The 26,318-nt window shown below is 38.2% G+C and overlaps 1 protein-coding gene across 25 annotated transcripts in view; it reads left to right on the forward strand.

Annotated features, from left to right (window-relative positions):
• The window catches only part of RBFOX1 (RNA binding fox-1 homolog 1), a 968,785-nt gene that overhangs the window by 575,146 nt on the left and 367,321 nt on the right, over positions 1 to 26,318 (forward strand). The window contains exon 4 of one of the 25 annotated variants that reach the window (XM_086759491.1): positions 9,181 to 9,222. The exons of 23 other annotated variants lie outside the window; for them this stretch is intronic. In XM_086759491.1, coding sequence (XP_086615617.1) covers positions 9,181 to 9,222 — 42 coding nt within the window. Of the gene's footprint in view, positions 1 to 9,180; positions 9,223 to 20,020; positions 20,160 to 26,318 lie in introns of those variants that run through there. One more of the 25 variants, XM_086759515.1, reaches the window with a different exon arrangement.

Genomic DNA, 26,318 nt, shown 5'->3' on the forward strand with positions numbered 1-26,318 from the left:
TTTCTGACGTAATTAGCTGTGGTAATTGGGTGAAAACCCGTGCCTGTCTCCAGTGATACCCTTATTGTCAGTCTTGTCTTCTCTCCTCTTCCTTGGAGTGTCTTTCTGAGGTGTTATCTGCAGTTAGTATAACTGGCACCTTAACAGACTAATAGTAATTTTCTGTTCAAAATAGAAGAAACCATTCTACATTAAATGGAATTTGTTCTTAAACCCTGTCTGGATGTTATTATATGTTCTTGGTGCATGATATTTAGTCATTGTCTCTGGCAACTATCAAAAAATGCACTATGCAGCATATCAGACTTTTTGCCTGCTTTATCATTATGTAATGCAGACCCTTAGAATTTATTTCAAAAGCTGGTAACAGGACCTGATACTCAGATATTAATTAACAGATCAGATTCCTTCATTCTGTATTTACACTAGCTTAGGAGTTTATCACTTAATTGATATTCATGCCATTATCTGCATTATTTCTTTTTTTTTCTGGATAGAGACTTTAAGGAAAGAGACTTAAGATCCATTTTCCAACAGTTACAAGATTTTACAAGAGTAAATTCTTGTAATAACAATATGTTTATGAATGAAAAAATATTTTTGCTGCAGTAAACAGTGTAACACATGTAATAGGCCAGGCTGGGTCTGGTAGTGTTTGCATTCTAAGATAACATATTTGTAATTCTATACTGGTTGTTGCTTTAACATCACAGTGTGGTTAATTACATTTTTCATAGTGTCCATTTATTCTTTTTAGTACAGTGACTTTGCCTTCTGATTATTCCTTATAATACTTACTGTGTTATGCAGGGAAATTAAATAAATTGCGCTATAGCTGGTCTGTTATGTATAAAGGAGTTTGTGTTTGAATACTAAGTATGGATAAAGTTTCTCATGGGATTGTTCCATGCAGAACATGCATGCAGAATTTAATTTTGAGGCTTTACTGCACAAGTGTTTTTCTAGAATGGTACTTGCAACAAATATTTTTCCTAGAGACCTTTTTCCTAGTTTATATTAAAATATACTGCAAAGTAGTTTCCAATAAAAATGCACCAGTGCCTTAATGTTCAAGGGTTAGTCACCTCCATTAGACACAAAACAAACATAGATCAGGTTTTTGTCTTCATGGTACTTTTCACAAGGGTATCCTAGAGACCCACAGTTCCTAAAATTTTTTGTGAAAAACCAGGGAACTACTTATGCAATAGGATATGATGGGGGAACGCAGGAAAAGCTGTGGTGCTGGCTGGTGTTAAGCCACCTCGCAGGTCTTCTACTTTAAGGAGTGTGGGAAAATGAAGAGCTTCAAGCTTCCTTGAATACTCTCAGGGAGCCAAAGGCAAATTCCATGACATAGGCATCTTTCTTCGTAATCTGCAGCACGCTTTGGGCATATAACTAAGGCTATTAAAAAAAAAAACAACAAAACAAAACAAAAAAAAACACCACCCCACACAAACAAACAAAAAAAACCCCCCTCAAACTCCCAAAAAGTGTATTTGTTAGGTAACAGTGTTGGTCAGGCAGTGTAGATAATCTTGCTGAAATAAAAACTGTCTTAGCCTGAAGCCAAGAAAAGGTGAAAATTGGACTTATGGTTTTATCAATTGATTGAAGGAGTTATTTTACACTACATTGTTGTATTTCCCTACAAACTGTTTTAATATAACACTTTTTTTTTTTACAGTCTTTCTGTTTTATTTTTGGAGATTTTCTACTTTTTTTTTTGTCTTAAAAATAATCCTGTTTGGAATATTTTGCTAATTTGATGGTAAGAAGAAAAGGAGAAGGAGAAATGCCTGTAAACCCGTAGATTATTTTTTTATGGAAGATGAGATGGTCTCCATTTGCATTTTACAGCTTTACAAGGATTGTAGCACTAGGCTCTTTTTTCTTTTTTTTTTCTTTTTTTTTTTTTTTTTTTTGATGGAAATGCTTAATCTGAGCTCAATGGGCCATAATAATTGCCTGTTTCTTCCAGTAGAAATAAACCCACTTGTATGTGACACTTGAAACCTTAACTCTGCTTAGTATTGCACACAGAATTGTAGACAGTTCTTCACCCAAATATATTTATGACAGCAGCACTAGTCGATATACGATACCAAGCCAAGGGCGTTTGAAAATAAATCAGTCCCTCTAGTTACTGCTATAGCACAATAACTGATGGTTGTAATAAAACCTCACGAAATTAAAATTCTGTGCATGCAAACATGCATACTTGGCCAAGAGAAACCCGAAGCTCTCTGTTCTGGAAAGATTTGCATATGCATAGATATATATGCTGTGTACCCCCTTGTGTTAGTAACACAATGTACACAAAAGTCTATAGGTTTTCAGCACATCATCTCGTTAGACTCTTTAACATTTGGGGGCTTTCAGGAGTCATATGTAGAAAAAAATGCAAGCAGCTTATGGAAGAATAGGAGGATGCTCCCAGTTACTCCTTGAAGAAGAAGTATTCTGGATTTTATGTTTGAGAGCCTCTTGATGATGTTGTAAGTCACTACGAAAGGCTCTGAAAAACCCACTTCCAGTTGAAATCATCCTATGAGTTTATGCAGTTACTGATAATTTTAAGGAGTCTTCTGTGTGTGGACCCATCAGACTCTACTTTGTGACAATATGAGCTCTTGGGATGGACGTTGTTTCTTCATTTGTGTTTTGGGTTTTCAGATGTACTACTGAGAATCCATTCTAAATTAATACAAACATTATTTATACATTTATGTACAAACCCATACTCTCTCTGCATATTAAGTAACTTGAAGCATCATTTCTTCTGAATTCTGTGGGGCAAAGAGATAATGAGAACTAATATGTAATAAAATGATGCAAGGGAAGTGACTGTTTCCACACGAAATACATCAGGTGGCAGTGTGTGGTCGATCTCCTTGTGTGGCACAGTATTTTTGTGCAACATGGCAAGGAAGAAACTCAAGCATTTAATTTTTGAGAAGACTTTTACAGTCAGATGGGTATCTAATGAGAGAAAACACTGATGGATTTTGCAAACAGTATGAGACAGTATGGACTGTCTTATAGTATCCAGTGAAATACAACTGGTGTGACTGTGATGGAGTAATCAATGGTTTTATTTCAGCTATTTTCTTTTCAGCTCTGTGTGAATTAGGAGAAACATGAGACCTTCATCAGAAAAATAAGCAGTTTCTAATTGTGAAGTTACATTCTGGTAAAAGTACTGTGGCTGTGATCAGTGCCAAGTCTTTTGGATCTGACTCTTATGCTCCGCAGTCCATACTTAGGTTTTGACTGTAAACTGTTATTTCCTAATCAAAACAATCATATTGTTACAATGCAAGTAATCACATTTGCATTGTATTTCTAAGGTGGAAGAAGGATAACAAAAATGTTGGAAGGCCTTTTCTCAAAGTACTTTTAAAGTAGATACCTTAAGCTGCACAGAAGATTATGGATAAGTAATTCTGGTGTGACTGCTCACTGGAAACAGAATGGCTTTATATACACATTTTTAGATTTCAGGCGAATTCCATTTACCACAAGTGTTTGTTTGTGGTAAAATAGGTAGAATATAAACGACTTCAGCTGTTCACTCGCTGTCTTTCAACCACTGGGACTGTGCTCCATTTCAAATGACCCTTTCAGTCCTGAAAGTATTTTGGATTTGTAAATGCAAAACAAATACTTGGGAACGTTGTACTGTAACAAACATGGGTTTTCTTTTACATTTTAAGCAGATACTTTCTGTAAATAATCCTGTCACCCTTATATTGTTCTCTTTGCTCTGTCACCTAAACCCTTTCTTTAAAATGACAGTTCGTAAACTTAGCATTAAAACCAAAAATCTCTCCAAGTGGACTGCTGGTATGCCTTATCAACTTGAGTGATACTGCTGCCCTCCAAGCCTGTCCATTGCATCCATAGATGGGTCCTGTTTTCAATCTGTGTTTCATTTTTTTCAGAGCTAGGGCTTGCATGTCCTTACGAAGAGAGGATGACTGAAAAGTACATGTAGAAGATCTTAAGTCTCCCACCTGCTACTGTGATGTATAGAAAACAAAACATATTTCCAGTACTATTCATGTTCATGAACTCACAGAAAATGACACCAGGAGGTTGCACAGTATTTCCAAAGGGTCTTTTTTTTTTTGTTTAACATGATGGAGCCTGACAACATGTGTCTTACGAGACTGTTGTCTTATAAAAAAGACCTGTGGTCTTGAACTATTGTTCAAGTTCTTTAAAAAAATTTCCTTGATTAAATCCTGTAAAGAAAATCAATATTTTAGGCATTGTACCACTAAACTCTAGTATGTGAGCCCTTGACATAATGACACTCAACATATTGACCGGGTTTTTCATGCAGTCTTGAGCTAAAAGAAATAAATAGTTCATTGCATATGGTTCAATTCAGACACATAACCAAGTAAATTTAGGATTGAGAAGCACTGTATTTAAAATGGCAGGATGTGCACAAGGTTTGCTTCTAAGGTCTCTTGATCATTAATTAAATATGTTATGGCTTTCAGTTTTTCTCATTTATCTGTACAGGTTTACATGTTTTAAATGCATTATTTATGTTTTCCCTTAAGTGCTTAGTACTGTCAGGATGTTTCTCTTAAACTGGCACAGATAGCAAAAAAGACAAAATGAGAGAGCAAAGCTGGCACTGGTTAGCTGCACAGAAAGCCACTTGTGCCCAAATGAGCCTTTCCCAGATGTATTTTAATAAACTTGAACTGATAAATAGAGAGATAGACAGATAGGTAGATGGCATCATTGTTTAAATTATAAAATTTTTTTTTTCATTAAGTGAAGTTTGGTTTATTTCATTATTTTTTTTTTCTTTTTAATCTTATTGTAATAATACGTTATGACTGAGCTCTGCTGCTTCTGTTCTGGACAGCTTCTCATATGAGGGGTGATGAGGGAGCTAGCCACATGGAAGTTCCCTCTCTGAGGGAAGCCATCACCGAGATGGATTTTGTTATTACAGCTAAAACCCACAGTTTGGAATCAACCATTCTCTGAACTTTGAGCAGAGGAAGTTACCGCCATTGGTGTGTCCTGCGTGTCGCCCTTATTGTCTTGTACCATTTCTTTTAGTAACCAGAGCACCATGGATGTGGTGGTAGATTGAGTCAGAATATATTTTAAAATACAACTCTCACGTTCATATGAAAACTGTTTGTTTTAAAATAAATGGATGGGTTTGTTCTATTTGTTTTGCTGGCAGATGCGGTGTGGCAGTTGGATGTTAAAACACAGTCATCCTCTCCTGATTTGAACATCATTGTTATTCATTCTTTACCTCTCTATTGTCTTCTCCCACTGTTCCTAAATACTTCTTTTCAATCTTAAATAACATTTCCTGTTTTGGTGATGTTAGACATTTGTCAATTTTATGTTTAAAATTAGAGTAGCACATGGCCTTATAGATGACTAATTAAAACACAGAATGAATTATCTGCTTAAATAGACAATAACTATAACCCTTGCTCCACTCCAAAAATATTTGATACAGTTTTTTGTTTGTATTTTTACAAATTTTACGTGTCTTCCGTTCTGAAATTCACCACCCACCCCACCCCCCCACCTTTGGTTTCCACACACCCAGTGTTATTGGAAGCGTGCATGTTACTGGTGTCCATGAACCGGGCTGTTCTGAGCCAGACCGCAGGTCTGTGAGTCTGAGGTGCCGTCTTTACGCATGGCTGTGGAAGAGGGGAGCAAAGCAAGCACCTCCAGAGTTTTCTTCCAGCCTCCAGGAACTTTGTGTGGCAAAGGTGTTGTCTGTGCATTTGATCATCTTCTATAAGCACCTACTCCTTTATTTACACATTGTATGAAGAATTATCTTTTTATTTAGTTTAGTTTGAACTGGCCACGTATTATTTTCATTTGCTGGTTTTATCTGGTTGGATTTTTTTGGAAGAGAGAGGAGGCAATCATTCCAGCTTTTCCATCTCCATGTTATTTATGATTTCATAGACACCTGCTTCCGGCTTCTCTTTTCCAGGCAGAAGTATGCTGGTCTTCCTGCTTGTTCTAGATATATTGTCTAGATATATTGTCTAGATATATTTCCTTATTTTAAGCCACCTTTGTCACCTTTCTGTCTGAAGACAGAATGCCAGTAAATCTTATTTCCTGTTGATTTCTATGCTGAACCTCTTTTCTACATGGTTATATTTTTGGTTTCTTCTGAAGCTTTTAAAATTATTATTACTAGTACTAATGATATATTAATAGTAGTTAATACCTACAGAGATTACAGTTCTTCTTTGTTCTGCAGGCACGTTATGCTGTCTAGTAATCTCATGGGAGAAAACAGGTGAATTTGACAAGAGATGCAAAATAAACTACTTGGATAAAATTACGTCAAATTAAATATAATGCAGTCACAATATTCGTGCATTCTGAAATGCATTGCATGTTCTATTATGTTCTCCTTTTTTCCCTTTGTTTTCCTCAATTAATCAGTGTTGTTTGGTTTTTGTTTGTTTTGGTTTTTTGTTGTTGTTTTTTTTTTTTTTTCAAATGCCTGAATAGACCCCTGAGAAATACTGGTATTAATGGTAGAGGTTGAACATTTCTTCTAGAAAAGTAGCTGGTACATCTGGAACCAAATTACAGAGTGTAAGACTGGCAGCCTTATCCAAAGAAGCAGACCAGTGAAATGTTAATGACAAATGATTCTGGATGATGTTCAGTTTGCTAAGTGGAGCCCATGTGCTATTAGTTTGGCAAATGACTGTCTTCATTTCTTTGTGCACCCATTTATCTACTGAAAAAAATGTAGTGATATCTGTCTTGTGTTATGACTGTTCAGGACAAAACTGAATAAGGTAGTAGTGTTATGTTTATAGAATATATCCTACAGACAGTCAAAGAGTGGGTAACTTTAGATGATTATGATTTTAAACTTGTTTTAAAATGTAGAGGACCATTGTCTAAATCAACTATTCATATTTCAAGTATTTTTTTTTTTTTTCTGAAACTTGAAGTGAAAATTTTTGCTAGTGGAGGCTTACACAGAGAAAAACCTAAATAATAAGAGGTTAAAAAAATCCCAAACAAACAAACAAAAAAAAAAACCCAAACTCACTTCAGACTTGGACTAGATGATCATTTTAGGTCCCTTCCAACTGCAACGTTCTATTCTATTTTGTGGGTTTTTTAACAATATGAATAGATGCATTGAGAGCAGATTCAGATCTAAAAATAACTCTTGAGACTTATATAAGCACATTTATAATGCAGACTAATATAACCTTAAAGTAATTTATAGATAGTGTGAGGCATGAACTTTGAAAAATGGAATCACTAGTCTGCAAGAGATAGTCACTTCAGCTGTACTTAATTTTACTCTTTAAGAGAAGATTGTAAATAGACTGTCCTGGTTCTGGCTAGGACAGAGTTAATTTTCACCTGAGCTGAGAGAGGAGCTGGAGCTGGTGGCCCCTGTGGCTGGGGACACAGCTGGGACAGGTTACCCAAACTGGCCCCAGGTCTGCTCCACACCCTGTGACCCCCTGCTCAGGGTATAAAGTGGGGATGGGGCTGGGGGGCAGCTTTTGCTGCTGGGGAGGGAGCTGGGCATCAGGATCCATGGTGAGCTGGTGTGCTGTGAGTGATGTGCTTCGGTGTTTTCTGTTACTGGTTTTGTTTTCCATCTGTTTTATTTTCTTCTGTGGTTCTTTAAAGTGTGGTTCCTGATTCTCCTCCATATCCCAAGGAGGGGGTGGTGTGAGCAACTGTGTGGTATTTTAGCTGCTGAGTGGGGCTAAATCATGACACAGACCTATGCTGAAATCCTTTACCTTTTGTTCCCTGCTAGAGAATTTTAAGAGGAAGGAACTTCATGATTTTCACATCAGAAGAGCATTTGTTGCTGTTAAATTTGTAGTTGCATGCAGGACTTTGTTGTAAAACTTCTGCTATATGTATATAGAAGGTTTAGCTTGTAACTTATTCATTAGGACTCATTTTTCTGTGTTAAAAAAACGGGCTATTCTTTTTTTTTAAGTCACCTACCTTTGCCTTAGAGGTTCCCCTTTTCATCATCACAACAGAGTAAAAATATCTAATATAAATGAGTATTGGTTCATGTTTTAACTTTTTGTAAGTACAAAGTAGTGAAAAGTGTACTCTGAACCTCTGAAAATCTCCTCAGAAAACCTTGCATCAGGTTTCTTTTTCATATTTTGTGAGTTGTATTTGCCCTGTACATTAACTGTGGAAATGGCAGTGATTACACTTTTATGCTAATGATACTCACTAATGATTCTAAAAATAATCCTAAGCATACTTTCTTTTCAAAACAAAACCCAAACAAACAAAAAAACCTCTCACCACAGGTTGGACAAAGCAACATCTGAGTGCCTTCCCCTCAGCACCTGAGCAGGGCTTGTAAAGTTCTGTTCAAGAGTGCTGGTGGCAGGATTGAGTTAGAAACCAGGGAGCTAGAAAGCAAACTAGGGAATGGCGTGTTTCAGTGCTGCTCTTTAGTCTCTTGAGCTCTTTCTGGAGGAGCCCCTTTCTTTTTGGCTTCACAAATTGTGCTGCCATTGACCGATTACTCGCATCTGCTGTCAGAGCTGTGAGATTTTGCTGAGCAACCAGCTCTCAAACTCTCAGAGCGTTTCTCATAAACCTAGCAGAACATAAAGACAGCAGTATGGGAAAAAATATGCATTGGAATTAAATATTCTTCAGAGTGATTTTTACACCAGATCAGAACTGGAAGTTGTCATAGGAATAGTATCATCACTTCTTGAAGCTTCTATATCATTGTTTTTAAGGTGTGCTGTGAATATATCATGGAATCTTAGTGGGATATTCAGAACTATAACAAGACCTGTGATAGAACAGAAAAAGGGGATTGCTTTTTCCTCAACGGAACGTCCAATGAGAGCTTTACATTCTCAGAAATGCTGTTGTACTTCAGACTTGTCATGGGTTCTGGTGTTAATTTGCTTTTGACCTTTGCAAATTTAGAATAGTAAGTTAAAGAAATGATACTCTCTTGCAGTAATGATTCTGTCTAGAACCCAGATAGAATACTGTGTTCAGACTCGAGGCTGTGCTTCCAATATTTGTTTGTGTACGATACGTAGACATAGCAGCTTTGTTGTGGCAAGAATGCTGTGCTTTCAAAGTTGTTGGGTTTTGTTTTCTTTTTTCCTCTTGTAGAGTTCAAAGCAACAGATGAGTTGTGAAAGAGAACAGCTAAGGGTAAGTGCCATGATATGCAAAATATTCTGTTTCTTTAAAACATAAGCTGAACCTAGTTTGTGCTACTGACAGATGGATTACTTTATTTAAGACGAACATATTTAGCTCATTTGTTGCTTATTGGTAAATATTGTACATATCTCAGTATAAAACAGTTAGAGTAGATAGAGATTTTTCTTCCATAATTTAGTGAGGTTTGGCAGTAAATACTTCTTTACGGGAGATCTCTCGACAGTCAGTGTGCTCTTGCTATGCGCCATGTTAAGATTTAGTAGTGGTAAAGGGCATTACGTTTCTCAGACTTTCTCCACTACCAGATTGTTTCAGATGAGATGAAACAATCCTTTGGATTTTTATAGTATGTGTGCTTTCAGAAAGAAATCACTGCTAAGAATGTGAGGGAAGTGGCAGAAAAGTCCAAATACATTAGTGTGTGTATTGGTGGTGTGCAACCTCTACACAAGATGGAGATGTTGAACCCGGGCTGCTGACCTAAATTTTGTTTTCCCGTTTCCTGTGTTACAGTGTCAGTGTTCTAAACAGGTTTTCATCCCTGCTCCCTTTAAATGCTACTTATACTACATCTCTCTTTGTATGGTTTTTCATCATGCGTATTTCCTTGTTCAACTAACTGATTCTCGTATTAGTTTGGAAAGGCATAAGAGTTTCTGTTAAATGGAGGGAAAAAAAAAGGGAAGCTTTTGGATCATCCAGGTGTTGCTTAATAGACCTACATTTATTGATGCCACATAATGGATATTTCCTTGAAATCCCATATGCAGGTATAGAGGGAGGGGCAGCCCTGAATGAAGTGTAAGTTGTTATGCAAGCAAGAATGTTACTGGAAATAGAAAAAGCAGCATTTTTTGTTTGCAGTTTACTAAGCATCAGCAGTGCCTGGATGACTTGTAAATATAAAGAATATACTCTAGTCCTAAAATACATTGTGCGGCGTTCTTAAACATTCATCCACTCATTAGATTAACTTCATCAACCTATCTAGATGCTTTAGCTGGTCTTCATGACGTTTGCAATGGGATTGTTGGTAACAAGAATGGTGCATCACAAGTTGTCCTTGATTCTTTCTTGCTGGTATGTGACTGCATTGCTGTTTTACTGAAGCAGAACTGACAAAGCTTGGTTTTATCAGTAGCGATGTCTCAACAGAGCAGCTGTCAAAGTTAAAATATTGCAATAGTACCTGAAAGACAATCTTTTCAAGAGGTGGCAATGCCATGAGAACAAAGGAAGTTTTCATTTGGTTTTATTGTTTTTATTAGGTTTTCAACTTTGAATGAAGAAAAATTGTGTTTTGAAATATAACAGGAGGAGGCTCCCAGCTCTTTCTTCAAGTAAATATGTGTGATTTTTCTAAGCAGTGGGTGTGATGTGATGCAGTAAAACTTTCATGTATCTTTCTGTTCCAGTATTACATATTTACTTCTAACAATGAGCTCAGTGCTTATGATGCCTTTGTGTCATAATAAAATGTGACTTTTCACAACAGCTTAGGGAAAAACCACATCTCTGACCTGCTAAGACTAGGTACATCTCCTTCCACTACTGTGGTGATGTCCCTGTTAATGAACTACAGTTATTAGTGTGAACTCTGTTCCTGAGGCTGAGATGCAATGCAAGCGGTACACCACCCCACAGGGTTAGAGCTGGTGGCTGTAGTACAAGAAGTGCAGCCACCATGAAGTCTCACACAGACAGGTACAGTGAGAGCGACAGTTACAGTGCCAAGCACAGCAGAGTCGTTCCTTTTCCCTTGCCTGGTCTTCAAATGCCCAAACCTTTGCCGGTGCCCAGAATCTTTTCTAGTTTACGACAGCTCATCTGCTGTGATGCAGGGTCACAGCGATGTGTCAGCACACTGTGTGGAGATGTTTTGGTCCTGGTTCAGTGCAGGAGCCTTTTGACCCTCCATAGTCGTGCTGGTAACAGCCCCCCGCTGCCAGGTTCAACACTCTCAGGGTGTAATGTGGCTATTCAGTTACTTTTAGGTTGGCTTCCTAACTGAGCAGTGCTCAGAAATGTTTGTTTGGCTGAGTTAGATTTTTCAGGCCTGCAAGATTTTCTTTTGGGGTTTGTGACCTACAGTGGAGACCTGGATGTGAGGCAGTCTCTTCACAACCAACTATAATTTCATCCTGATGGAAAGAACTGAAATATAACAAGAGAACAGGATTAAAACAGGAGAATGCCAACATACATTTCTGTTTGTTAAACTGAGTTAAAACTAGATTATCCTTAGATCATCTAATAATGGAATAGAAACGACATATTATCTTCCACCTTCTGTGCCAAGCCTAAGATGACAACGTGTGTGCCAGTGTCCTTTTTTAATTCCCTAGTCATTCCTTAGGCTACAAGTCCTAAAGAAGTTCCAAAAGAAAGACATGTTAAGAAAGGCACTATTAAAGCATAATAGTGGCAATAAATAATTAGATGTTCTGTGACTATAGAAAGAAATATCCAAGTCTTACTATAATCATTTATTCAGACATTTCTCACCTCTTATCTTTTTTTTCATTGGCTTTTAAATTCTAAATGCAAAGCAGATAATCACTGTTGTGGAATGAAGCATTTAGAGTAATGCAACTTTTATTCATATTGGAGCCTCTAGCTATTCTACATTATATTTACAATGAAAAGTCTAATAATTTAAGAATTCTATATATTTTAATCCTTTTGTGCTCAAGACTTGAAAAGGACAGTGCCTATGTGTTGGTAACTTATTTGCCTTGCCAACCTGGTACAATTCCCAGCTAGACAGTAGTGTTTATACCTGAATTATGTAAACGAGAGTTCATACTGAAAGCAATGGGAATTTTATCTCTACAACAGCCGGTTGGAGGGTTTTTTTTTTTTCCATTTGGATATATAGTACAAGCTGACTTTGGTATATCTCCATCTGATTTTTAAAAAAGTTCCAAAGCATTAATGACATTTAAGTTTTCCTTTCACTTGGAAATGTTTTTCATTACCATGTGCTGCCTTGTAATTTCTTTTTGCTTTCTAATCTGACTTCATTTAAATCTAGCTGTACTAGAAAACTAATGTGCCTTTAAAGGGGAATTGACTCATCAGCATCGCTCTCTGCTCTTTGTCAGTATTTCCTTTAACAGAAACGATGATACTCTTTAGTCCTCCTCGTTCTGTTTTGTGTTCTTCAGTCCTGATTTATAAATCCCTTCTTGGACAGATACACCCTGTCTCTGACTCCTTCCTGCCGCCACGTGCTGTTTTATGAGTTGCGGTGTGGAGCTTAATGTAATAGTCATTCTGATGCGTTATAACTGACCTGTAAAAACACGGAACTCACAGCTTGCTCAAAATCATTTTAAAACACTTTTCTTCTTGTATTTGGGTCTGAAAAATACTTTGAAACATGAATTATAGAGGTAATTTAAGGCTGTGAAGAACATGAGGAGACCAGCCCTAGATAGAAATAAGCTGTAGTACTTAAAGCTGTGAAAAAAGTGTAGTGACAGCCTCAGAAGTCTGTCCACTGCTTTGCCTGAACCTTGCTTACTGCTCTGACTTTAACCTGGGATGTTATTTTTTTAAAGTCATAGCCTAAGGTCATTATTTAAACTTATAGGCTAGCTTGAACCTTTCTAAGCATTACTCAACCTTCCTTTCAACTAAGAAATTATTGGTTTGCGTTATCAACTCCTCGTAATTGTTTGAAGTGAACTTCAGCATCTGTGTTTACATGCCTGAGTCTCGCTACCTAAGCAAAGGCTTGTGGTCCTCGAGCAGTGGTGCCTGCTGAGCTCTCGGAGGTGGGCATAGAGCAATTTTAAACTCTAACGTTAGGAGGGTTTGTAAATGTTGCTGTGAATACCAGTGAGGCCTAATGGTAAATGGTGTGATTAACTTCCTTGGTCTGAAATTTTAAGTGACCTAGTTGTTACTCTAATTAACAGCTGCTTTCACATGCACTTATTATTAAGATGCATTATATGCAGCCAGTGTTCCTCCTCTGCTCTGAAATATGGGAAGGGCAGGGTCTTACTATCATGTTGTGTTTAATATCAACTTATATTTTTTTATAGTACTCTAATTTTCAAGGAGATAAAAGTAAGCTTTGCATTCAATCTTGTTCTATTTGTCTTGTCTTTAATACACTAAATGAAATAAGTTGTGACACAAAGACAAAAATGTATTGAAGTTATGCCAGGTAGAGGAAAAACAAAAGTAAATGCATTTATGCCCAGCATAAATTTTTAAGCAACCATAATCTTGCAATATTTAGGTTTTTTTGTGTTTTGTTCAGTGCATTAATTCCTCAGGTTGTAAGGTGCTTAGCTGTGTAGATGGGGTTTTTTGAAAGATTTTAAAGAAAATTTTTGAAGCTCATTTTTGCATTGTTAGCTTTCTCCAGTGATCTAAGAATAATCTGGTGATCATTTTTGTGTACAATGGTCCTCTGATGCACTGAGGAGGTAAATTGTGATTCAGTGGCAGATGCTAATTTTTAATCCATCAGAGCTGAGGGGAAGGAAAAAAAAAAAAAACTGGAGAGAGGAAGAAAATGAGAGTGGAAGTGATTTGTGAAGTAGATGTTATTTCTGAGCATTTATCTGAAATAATTTACTATGGTGATAACATAGCAGAACTTAATGTGGTGGCTGGCCAAAGAATCTATGCTTTCAGTCTTTTCCTCTTCCCACACTGGACTGGGGCAAGGGAAAGGTATTTAAGCTTGTTTCATGAGTCAGTGATGTCTTGTTACCAGAAAGCAGCACAATAATTTGTAGTGTTTCTGCAAAACTGGGCAGCTAGTTCTGACCATTAATAAAAATTTCACTGCTGCTCTTCTGAAAATGTCTTGATATGCATTTGCAAACAACATGTGTCGATTTTTGCCTGGAAGAGTGATCTGGAGCTCGCTGGTGTTAACATTCCTCTTTTAAAGGAAAAAGCATTAAAAGGAAAAAAGCGAAGATAGTTATACTAGTAGAGTTGGATCCATCTGATGTGTGTTTACTACTCATCCTTTTCTTAGGAATTCACTTAAGTGATGCTGCATTTGACATGCTAGACAAGTGGCTGAAAATGCTCTTAAGTTTCTGTAGTTATTCCCGCAGTGAATGATATGTGTCATCATCCATGTAGGTGTATGGTGAACAAACATGCAGGAGAGATTAAAAAGAAGGCATCATATTTTTGGTTTCTGGTCTGTATTACACATTACTCTAATTTCATTCCATTTTAATCTCACTTGCCATCTTACAAACTACATTCCCAGTGGTTTCATAAAAAGAAATTTACAGCATGGTTTGAAAAAAAAAAATATTGGAACTAAGATTTAAAGAAGGATAAAAGGATTGCAAATAGTCCACCAGACTTTTGGGGATGGGAGTTAACTGTAGGGATGTGATTTTAAATTTTCATCTAGCTTGAAATTAATGTGTGCCAAAAAAAAAAAAAAAAAAAAAAGACAATAAAAGAAATGTGGTAAAATCTATTTCAGTCCTGCTGGCAGTTCTGGTATACTTTAGGAGCCTACCTAAGCATAGTAACTTTCTTAAGATAACACTGGCCTCCAATTTGTTGTTTAATAACCATGGTGATTATTTTTAGAAGTAACAATGGCTAGGTAAGGAAAATTGTTGTGGTTCATGTTTAAAGTTGCATAGCCTGTCGCAGTGAGGATGCTGTTACCCTCTTAAAATGCTGGCTGTTAATAGTATGCTCCTTTGATCAAGAGAAGAAAGAATATTTGCAGCATTTCCCTTTGTTGAATATGGGTGGTGCCATTCACTTCAGGTTTCTTTAAATTCTTTCAGGAATAGTAAAGCAGCCTTTAGGTATTTTTCGTGTCTCTGCTGCAGGTGGAATGCCATTCTGAAAACCTTCCATTCTTCTTCTGATGTTGTTTTGGTATCCATCTCTGAGAACACTAGGCAGAGGATTTTGGAATCATAGAATGGTTAGGGTTGGAAGAGACCTTCAAAGGTCATCCAGTCCAACCCCCCTGCAAGGAGCAGGGACATCTCCAACCAGGTCAGGTTGCTCAGAGCCTCATCCAACCCGGCCTTGAATGTTTCCAGGGATGGGGCATCCACCACCTCTCTGGGCAACCTGTGCCAGTGTTCCACCACCCTCACTGTGAAAGATTTTTTCCTAATTTCCAATCTAAATCTACCTCCCTCTATTTTGAAACCATTGCCCCGCATCCTATCACAACAGGCCCTACTGAACAGTCTCTCAGTAGTACCACAGTACCAAGTATCACAGACATTTTTCACACTCCACAAATATTGGAAACTTAAGCCCTTATGTGAAGGGATGGCTACAGATGTGTTCTAAATATGTAATCCAGTGCCACATAGACTGTTATTCCGTAGGTAACAGGCAAAAACACAGATGTACTCTCTGCTCACAGGTTCATTGGGGCAATTGATAGGATTTCTCTTTCATACAGCAGTTGTCTCCTCCTTTGGATTCTTAAGATCTCTTGAGTATAATACTGAAAGTTTAAAAGTGGCCTTCATCTGAAGGTCACTTTACTACTTGATAGCAGCTGCCCTCCAAAGAGCACATAATTAATAGTTTTATTGCCTTGATATAGTCATTTCCTTTGGTTGGTTTTTCCTGCATTCAGTAGATCACTTCATATGCTATCAGCTCATTTCTCCTTTTTTTCCCCACTGTCTGAACTACTGCTTTCTGTTGGTGTTTTCGTCATTGTTAAAAATCATTTATACAGTAGCATAAATTACAGACATTTTACAAGCATGGAATAAGATACCGCCTTTGCCCCAAATAGTTTATATACATCCTTGATTTCTGGTGTACCTTTCTTACTTAATGCAATGGCCCGGGAATTTTAAGGTATGTTGCATTAATCTCCTGTTTTAGTCCCACAATTTTTCACCATCAAATTATGGTGATCAGAACTGTATGCCTCAATTTATGTGAAGCAGGTAACTAATCATTTGCTTGCTCCTAATCATGAAGGTATTGCACTTCTGCTTGCTAATAAAGCTGCAGGTGCTGGAAAAAATCCAGACTTTTGGTCATTTATTCCCCCCCCCCCCCCCCCCCCCGCCTCTGTTTTTCTTGCTATTGTAACTGGTATTTCCACTTTTTGTAATGAAAACTCCCAGAAGAGTTCATTTGATGTTGCCACAGGGCCCAGGTAAAAAACCTTAGAGCGTGTTCTGTGGTGATACCTTTGAAAAGGTAGCTGACTTTTTTCAGTTTGTCTCACTTGCTAAGCTCCCAAGTCAAAGATATCTTATACCTCATCTACTGTCTTGCTTCTATTAAAATGTGTTTTTAAAATCGAGTTGTAGCTACCTTTTAACTTGAAAGTAATGAAAAATATTTTCTGATATTTGCCTGTAAAGTAGCAATCCAAAATACTGCAAAGGAATATTACTGTAATTATTTAGTGTTCTTCCTTCCTTTTTAAATATAGAATTAAAAAAAAAAAAAAGAAAAAACAACCAGAAAAAAACCAACCACAACAACCTGTAAATCTAGGAAAGACTATGAACTCATTCACCAGCTTACTTTTCCCAGAGCCCTTGAAATGTCCAGGGTGCTGATCATCTTCCTGGTCAAATGCTCAGATGGAAATGTGGAGTCCAGTATAGATTGTGGGGTTTTCTTTCAGTTAGGATTATCTTGTATTCAGAATATCTGTTTTACAGGGAGAGAGAGGAAAATATTTTGAATGTTCATCAATGACTAAAATACAGTCAAACTTTTCTAAACTCCTATGGATCCAAAATGTATAATTTCTTCACATATTGACATCAGAACAGAGCAATTGTGGTGTGCTGGCAAAGTTGTGCAGTTCTTTCTGTTTAGAAAATAATAAGCAATGTTTACTACACAGTTTTCAGATCTAACGGCTTAAAAAAAAAAGTTTCCATACTTTATTCAGTGCATTAAAACTATGACACTTCTGACTGAAAATAATAAAAAATGTTTTTTCACTGCTTTTTTGTTTTGAAAAGGTATTAGGGACTTACCCTAAATAATATGTAATGGTCTTAGTGTTACCTTTAACTATCAGAAAGACTTGTACCATTTTTAGAGGACTCTGTGACTTAAATGATATGCATTACATATTTATATGAAAAACATTGGCTTTCATTTGTATCTGCAGATGTTTTCTGATGTTTTTTAACTTTCTCTCTATAATAAGTATGTGCTCCTTTTAAGATGGAGAAGCAAAACCTGTAAAGCTCACCTAAAATAACCTGCTCAACCTCAGTGTGATAAACACATCACACATCCCCCACGTTGTTTTGTAGGAGGTTTTTTTTTTTGTGGTGGTAGTTTTTCTTTTTTTTTTTTTTTTTTTTTTCCAGTTTATGCTTTCCTCTCCAGGAATTGTAGCTGGGAATACCGGAAAATTACTATATAGACCAGAAATTGTTTTATGTAGGTGAAACCAAAGGTGACATGAAAAGGCCATAGTGTTCATGGATCAGTGAACAGCAGTCAGTTCAAAGGCTGATAAAAATCATTATAAATAAATGCTACTGAAATGCTCCTGTGATAAATTCTTCCTTGCATTAGTCAGATCTTCACTGCCTCCTATCTGCTATGTTGTGCTCCTGCTGGCACTGAACAGTCTCCTTCAGCAGCTACACACTTGAAGGACAGGGGAGAGAAAAATAGAACTGTGTGGAAATTTGGGGGAGAAGGGTGAAGTGAAAACAAGTCTCTTACCTTAGCCTCCATGAGGAGTAATTGTGGGGATTGAGAAACTTGCTGTAAAAAGTTGCTTCTCCACCAAAGCCAAAGGCCAATGATAACAGAGGCATCTGAAAACCTTAATAAAATCAGTCAACGGTTATTTTTAGTCCCTTGTGAACAAAATCTCAGTAACCTGTCATAATAGCACAGTGATGTAGACTGAGATGCATTTAAGGTATAATAATTCATGGTTGAAAATGTAGAAGCAAAAAAAAATAAAAATCTGAGAATCTTATTAACAGTTCCCCAATTACTTATTTCAAAAGTTATGTCAGTGACATGAGTGCTGTAGTTAGTCAAGTTCTCATCAAAAATGTTTGAGAATTTAAAAAAAAATATTAATAAATTACACACAGAAAACAGCATTGTAAAAATTATAGCTCAGGTGGTCACACACCACTCTCTTCTGTGTACTCATATTCAAAAGAGCAAAGATAGATGGTGCTGTAGTCAGGGGGGTTAAAGATCTCGCCTGGATATAGCCACGTGGCCAGCTGTGAGGAAAAAGCTTCTTTGTTATTAATCATTCTCCCAAAGACTGTCTAGGAACCATCAGTTGGAATCATTATAAGTAAAACTGATCTGAAAACAGAATTTAATTTCTATTTTGTATGCTATTCAGATATTTCCTGGGATGTTATCATTCCTAATCTGAAGAATCATAGAATTGTAGAACAGCCCAGGTGGAAATGGACCTTGCAAGATCATCTGGTCCAACCTTTAGAAAAGGCTGAAAGAAAAAAAAAAAAAAAAACCTTGATTTTCCAACATGTTTAATAAAACAGTATTTCCCCATGTGATTCAGAATCACCCAAGATTTACTTTGAAAGCATTAGAAAATGATGATGTTTTTAAAAATAAAAGAAGTTTATTAAGTATGCAGATGTAATCATACTACAATTAATAGGACAATATAATATGGAGAAAACTGTTGAAACAAACAGTTTTGACATTATTACAGTAACTAGCAAAAGCAGATTTATTTTCTTGCATGTTTTTCTAAACTAAATTGCACACCAAGATCTTCCTGCACTGTTTATTTTGCTCTCTCGCTGAAGGCGAAGCCTGGTATTGATGCTTTGCTCTGCACCTCCAACAGTATGTTGTACGGAGCACTTGGTCGTTGTGTGGCTCAGCCGCTTCCCTGCTTAGGTTACTGCTGGGGGTAGGGGAGGGCGCATTCGTTCCTTTGCCAGATGGATGTAAACAGTATTGGAACTTGAAACATAGAGTGTTAAAAGATGTATCTTAGGCTAAGAAAATTTTGGCATATGTTGAATTAGGCGTTCATGCTCTGGCTTGCACGTTCAGATATCCATAATCATAGAAGACCTTAACTCAGAGCATTTGGCTAATGTGGAGACTCACTGCGCAGAGAGCATCTGAGCTGAATGCTCAGAGGGAATCAATGCAAAATATCTCCACTGACTGTCTGTAAGGGCTTGTATGCAATCTGATACTGCAGTCAGGAGTATCTCTGCCTGTGAAGAACTGCATTAATGAGCTCCACTCATCTAGAACTTTCTTGTTTGATGCACAGGTCACAATGGAAAACAAGCCTTGCTAGTTACCCCTTTGCTCTGCGTGTACTCTGGATACATTAACTGAATAGAAGCAAGGCACACACTTCTGAATGTTGTTTGCAGTTTTGCCATCTTGGCACATTACACTTCATGTGTCATAAAATCAAAGTGTCTTTGGAAATGCTTTAATATTGTTTATTTGCAATGATCACTTTGCAAAGATAGTGTGGTTTAGCGAGGTCTTGCTCAGTGAATAAGCGGTAAGACACTGCAGTGCCTTTGATCAGTGTTTTGCAATTTACTTTGTGTGTGGAGACCAACTGAGATTAATGTAGTTGCAGAGAAAAATAATAGTGATATTGTTACCTGAGGTTGTGGTCACAGAGGCACTGCTCCTTTTTCTTCTGTGCATAGGTTTCTTTGAAGACAAAAGCAGCAGATGTTTGCTGTGCCACTTGCTGATGCTCTTTTAGTCCAACTCAAAGTATCAGCAACCTTTTGTCATGGGGAGTGCTTCAGAACTGTGGAGTGATCTCAGGCTGCATCAAAATGTCACCACTATGTTAGAGATTTGTCTGTGATGAAAGACGGAACTGTAATGTGAAGAACTCCTTGTGACGTTACTGGAGAATTTCCCTCCTGAGGAAAAAAAAAGTTAATCTTGGATTTCACATGTACTCAAAAGTGAGCATTTCCAGTCTATGCTAAGAGAAGAACCTATATTTTGATTTGAGAGTGAGATTATATTTCCAGAATTTTACTGTCTTCAGAATAGGGTGCAATTTATTTTGTTTTGTTTCTGTGTTGGTAGATGTGCGTTTGCTGTTGGAAATAGTTAACTTTACGTTTTGTTGCTGGGAAAGGAGTATCCAACTGATGTGAAACATGAACCCCTTAGGAAAAGAGAAAATACATAGATTCAGAGCATCTCAGAACAGAAATTAAATATTTAGTGCACAGGCTGGATTCCTCCTTAATGGAGAGTGTCTGAGGTAAGCATGGCATGTCTAATGTACAGTCCATTTAGTCACGGTGAAATGCACGGTCAGGGAATCCAACTTCACTTTGCTGAAGGAATTTCTGATGGTAGCAGAAGGCAGTGGGCTGGACTGTAGTGTGCATGGGTTGGTTGGTTTATTGGCCTTTTGGTGGTTGTGAGCAGGCACAGAATCAGAGCACTCGCCTGTTTTGTGATGCTTGATACATGCAGGCAAAAGTATTCCAAATTTGACCTTTTGCAATGAGCTGCATACTCCCAAAATTGTTAAGACCAGGAAAAACAGTTGTTTCTACTATGGGGATGTTGGAAGGGGTCTAGTGACCTAGTTGTTATCTGCTAGCACTGGGGAAGCGATGCAGAAGTCTCTTGTCTCGGTGTGTCCCTTGGAGCAATATTGTGTACATTGACCTGCAGTATGGATTTACAGCTACTTAACTCTGCAGTACTGCTGGAAGTACAAGTACTTTGTTACAGGTAGTTGCATCTTGCACTTAGCTTTATTTTAGAAATACCCGTTCTTCAAAAACAGCCGTGGCCTGTTTAAAGAAATACTAAATGTAGAGAGAAGTCTTGGTACTTTTAAGTGTTCATTGTGAACTAGAAGAGACCGTGGATAACTGCGGATCCATTCACAGATACCTTATGCTCTGAGATGACAGGAAGACATTCCCTCTGTCAGACTCCCAACAGGCACTAGTCTCTTTTTTTTTTTTTTTTTTCCCCTTCATATTTCCTGTGTTCCCTCACATAGTTTAGACTGATGGGCAGAAGTTTCCGAACATATTGCAAATGATCTCAAAATATTTTGATATTGCTTCTGAAAAATAGAACCATGTAGGCATACATGTACATGTTAGTACATTGCACATATTAAGACAACACTGAAGCAGCCTTAACTGTTGTCTTGCTGATGAATTGTCATTAATACACAAATGATTCCAGTAAAGGTTAAGGGTTTCTGGAAGAATGTGGTCTGAGACCTATTAAAGGGGAATGTTCAGTGAGTCTCAAAGTAGAAACAAAAGAAGGGCTATGGAGAATATATGCAGACATAAAGATGGTGGAGATTGTTCTACAAGACCCAAAATGAAAGGTAGGCAAAGATATCCCAAGTGTTTTTGTGGTCTGGAAGGCAGCCAAAGAGGCATTGATTTATTAAAGAGCAGCATCGCAGCTTCCTTTTCTTGATGCGATGGTGCCATTAGAGCTGCTCAAGCAGTCTCTGATTTCCCTGAGAATGAGGATTAGGAAATTCAAATAAAACACCAAAATAAGATTCTAAAGCCAGTTGTTTGCCAGAGCTATGCCACTGCCAGACCATCACTTTGGCTGTGTACCTGACTGGAGAATTCCGTATGTGAACTGTCTGCAGGGGATTGCTCGTGAGTTCCCTGCTTACTCGCCCAGCACATACTTGTGTAGAAGTACCCTCGCGATTGTGCACATAGGTTCTTGCACTCTTCAGTCATGATATGGTTTCAAAAACTAGCTTTAATGAGACAGATAATCCAGAAATTGTGAGTCACCAATTAAAAATTACATATTCAGCTGTTTTGTTAACGGAGTTATCTCAGTGCTGTACTTGCAGGCTGGTAATATACTGGGAGTGACTAGCACCTGCAACATCATTTTTTTTTTTTTCTCTGAATATATCTGAATTTTCTTATTATATTTTTTTTCTCTTCCACATTTGCTCTCTGAATGTCTATATGTTTTCATTTTGGAATTTTCCATTTTTTCCCCCTACAATGCCTCCCTAAAATAACACCTCCTATGGCTATTTATTTGTCACTTGACATACCTGCAGATAAGCGATATCTGCCTTCACCAGGACTTTTCTTTTGTAGAGGCCTTTCTGATATTGCAAGGAACATGGTGGATATCCTGGGCAGGATAATGATAGCGTTAATTCTGGCACTCTTTCCAAAGAGACAATATTTCAGGTGGTGAAGGAGCAGATTTTCGCCTTAGTCTCATGGCTGTTGTAACGATGCTGCTGACTTCAGCAATGGCACTGTTGGTGGCCTTGGAGGAGGCGTGCTCTTAGCACCTGCTGTCCTGTAGATATGCATGCCCCTCACCAAATGAAAACAATGATATCACTAACCCTCACTTACGAGTCTGTTCTCAACTTGTTAAAAAACAAGGAGACAGAGCATGAATTTGTTTTGTCAGATATGAAGTCAGAGATAACAACCGATAGGGTTGCTATGATAAGTTCTGTATGATGGCTTTGCTGAAAGGTAGGCTTTCTTATGATTTACTGAACTATTATAAGTGATAAAACTGATCCATTTGTTATCATCCAGTGCATAAAGACTTCAGGATTTAAGGAGCCTGCACTAAATAACAAAGCAATTTATAAACTCATAAACTTAAAATTACAGGGAAGTAGTCCTTAAGTCATTGGTAATAGCAACCTTTTATCATATAGTTATCAGTATCAAATGTTAACCCCTACTCCCCTTTTTAAAACAAAGTCTTACCTTAGGAAAGTTGTTAATTACTTAAAAATAAAGAAGTCATAGGCATAACTTTGTATTAATTTATTGTGCAATTGAGACAAGTTTTATTTATTTATCTCCTCCCCCCAGCCCCATCAGATCCCTACATCAACTGATGTGAGCTGATTTATGTTTCCGCTAGCAGAAGCGTGTTGGCTGATGCTAGCTGAGGAATGGTATTGGTTGGTGTGACTGCTAGATAAAAGATCTTTAGCCAAAGCAAATTTGAGTGGAGTGTTTTGAAAAGAGAACCTTCCTGTATTTCAATAAACAGATAATAGTTAGCGATTGTTGGTTTCAGATTAGCCTGTCCTAAGGAGAATGTAATTATGTCTCCGACTGTGAAAATGGAAATACCGTGCACTGGATTTAAACAAATACATTATGATTTCAAGATTGTAAGTCTTCTCTGTGTTCTCTTGAATCAAAGATTTTATGGGCAGTAGAAAGATGTTGACTGGAGCTGAGCAAACATTTGCTTGGAGATAATTTTTCTGATTACATCAGTTTCTTTTTCTGCTCAAGAGTATCCAGAGTTATTTAATTAATTTGTTCAAGAAACAGTATAAGCTCTTAAGGGATAGACAAATTGAGAGCCACTCATTAGCAGTGCTCGATATTTGATATCCAGCTTTCTTTGTACAAGTGTGAATGATTACATGCTGAAATAGTTTCTTTTCGTTATCTGCATAAGCATAATCTCTGAAATCAAAATGAAGATTTGCAAAAACACTTGGCCATTATCGAGGGGAAGAAAATGGGAAAAACACAGTAATGTTTCAGGAAATTCAGTTATAACAATATTTTCTAGTAACCAGTAAATTCTGATCCCACTGTCCTTGTGTCAGTTCTCTGGGAAAGGATTTTTTAAGTGTTTATTTTCTTTTCACAGATGTTATCCTAAATAAAGTTAGGTTCATCATCATCCCATAGTGATGCCTTCCCTCATCGGGACAGAAGCTGGAGCCCTGTTATGACTAGGCTCTCTTTCTAGGCTGCAAGTGCACATTGCTGGCTCATGTTGAGCTTCTCATCCACCAGTATCTTTAAGTCCTTCTCCTCAGGACTGGTCTCCATCCATTCTCTGCCCAGCCTGTATTTGTGCCTGGGATTGCCACGACCCAGGTGCAGGACCTTGCACTTGGCCTGGTTGAACTTCATGAGGTTTGCATGGGGCTACCCTCTTCAGCCTGTCAAGGTCCCTCTGGGTGGCTTCCCTCCAATGTGTTGACTGCACCACACAGCTCGGTGTTGTCGGCAAACTTGCTGAGGGTGCGCTCGATCCCACTGTCTATCTCGTGAGTAAAGATGTTGAACAGGGCTGGTACCAACCCTTGAGGAACACCACTTGTCACTGGTCTCCACTTGGACATGGAGTGATTGACTGCAACTCTCTGAGTATGACCATCCAACCAATTCCTTATCCACCAAGTGGTCCATCCATCAAACCCATGTCTCCCAGTTTAGGGACAAGGATGTTGTGTGGGACAGTGTCAAATGCTTCGCACAAGTCCAGGTGGATTATGTCTGTTGCTCATCCCTTGTCCACCGATGCTGAAGCCCCATCATAGAAGGCCATGAAATTACTCAGGCACGATTTGCCCTTAGTGAAGCCATGTTTGCTGTCACCAATAACCTCCTCCCGTTCCATGTGCCTTAGCATAGTTACCAGGAGAACCTGCTTCAAGATCTTCCCAAGCACAAAGGTGAGACTGACCAGCCTGTAGTTCCTCAGGTCATTTTTGTTTCCCTTTTTAAAAATGGGAGTTACATTACCACTTTTCCAGTCAGTGGGAACCTCACTGGACTGGCATGACTTCTCAAATATGATGGACAGCAGATTGGCAACTTCATCTGCCAGTTCCCTCGCAACTTGCAGATGTGTCTCATTGGGTGCAACAGACTTGTGCACCTTCAGGTTCCTTAGAAGGTCTCAAACCTGCTCTTCTGCTACAGTGGGCACAGTTCTTCCAGTCCCTACTTATGCCTTTGCAATGCGGGTGATGTGGCTAGAACCCTTCGTGGTGAAGACAGAGGCAAAAAAGTTGAGTACCTCACCCTTCTCCATGTCTTGGGTAAGCAGGTCTCCTGTTTCCTTCTGGAGAGGGCCCACATTCTCCCTGGTCTTCCTTTCATCCCTAATGTACCTATAGAAGCTTTTCGTGTTGCCCTTGACATCCCTGGTCATATTTAATTCCATCAGGGCTTTAGCCTTTCTAACTTGATCTCTGGCTGCTTGGACAATCTCTCTGTATTCCTCCCTGGCTACTTGTCCTTACTTCTACCCTTTGTTGCTTCCACATTAATAAATGTTACTAATATTCTGTGCCATTAATAAATATGCCAAGATATGTCCAAGAATTATGCCTCTCTAATAAAGTAATGGAACTCCTAGAATCTAGAGCTTAATTTCCTTGAATCGGAGTTTAGGTACAATAAGAATGTGCTGTTTATATATATAACTAATCTTGATTAATTATGATTATACATTTATTATTTCTTTCTTACCATTATCAACTATTTTTTATTTACCCTTAGTATCTTACCAATCCTTTGTAATTCCATAGGAAAATATTTGATATTCTGATTGCTTATAAGACTTAAGGCTGTGGTACAAGCTTATACAGAAATGCTTTACCCTGAAGCTAAAATACCTCTCTATTCTGCTATAGAAAAGCCTCATATGAATGTTTTTGGTAACATCAGAGGATATGTGCCATCATTTCACAGTAACTAGCATAGACTCATATTTGGAACAGAGTTTATGATTGCCTGTTCTTTAAAAAAACAGCAAGATTCTCATGGATTTCAATAGCCTTTGACCTGACCCCACTGCCAGCTCTCTTGGACCAACCTATGTTGGTGGCCAGCAACACAGCTGGCAGCAGTCTGAGAAATATCAAAAGGGATTTCAGGGCTTTGGGTTCAACAGTCAAAGGCTCTGGGGCGCAGGTGGTATTCTCGTCAGTCCTCCCGGTCGAAGGGCAGGGACCTGAAAGGGCCAGACGTACCTGGCAGGTTAACTCGTGGCTCAGGGAGTGGTGCTACAGCCAGGCCTTTGGGTATCTAGATCACAGGGCGTGCTTTGAGAAGCCCGGGCTGCTAGGGGCGGATGGCGTGCTCCTAACCAAGAGGGGGAAGAGTGTGCTTGGACAAAGACTTGCCAGGCTCGTCCGGAGGGCTTTAAACTAGTGTTGCTGGGGGAGGGGGAGCACAGTTCAGCCCACTGCTGTCAGGGGGACAAGGGACGAGCAACTGACATCATCTACCTGGACTTGTGCAAAGCTTTTCACACTGTCCCGCACGACATCCTTCTCTCTAAAGTAGAGAGACATGGGT

This window comes from Chlamydotis macqueenii, chromosome 15 (genome assembly GCF_036417535.1).
Source record: "Chlamydotis macqueenii isolate bChlMac1 chromosome 15, bChlMac1.mat, whole genome shotgun sequence".
NCBI classification, from domain to species: Eukaryota; Metazoa; Chordata; class Aves; order Otidiformes; family Otididae; genus Chlamydotis; species Chlamydotis macqueenii.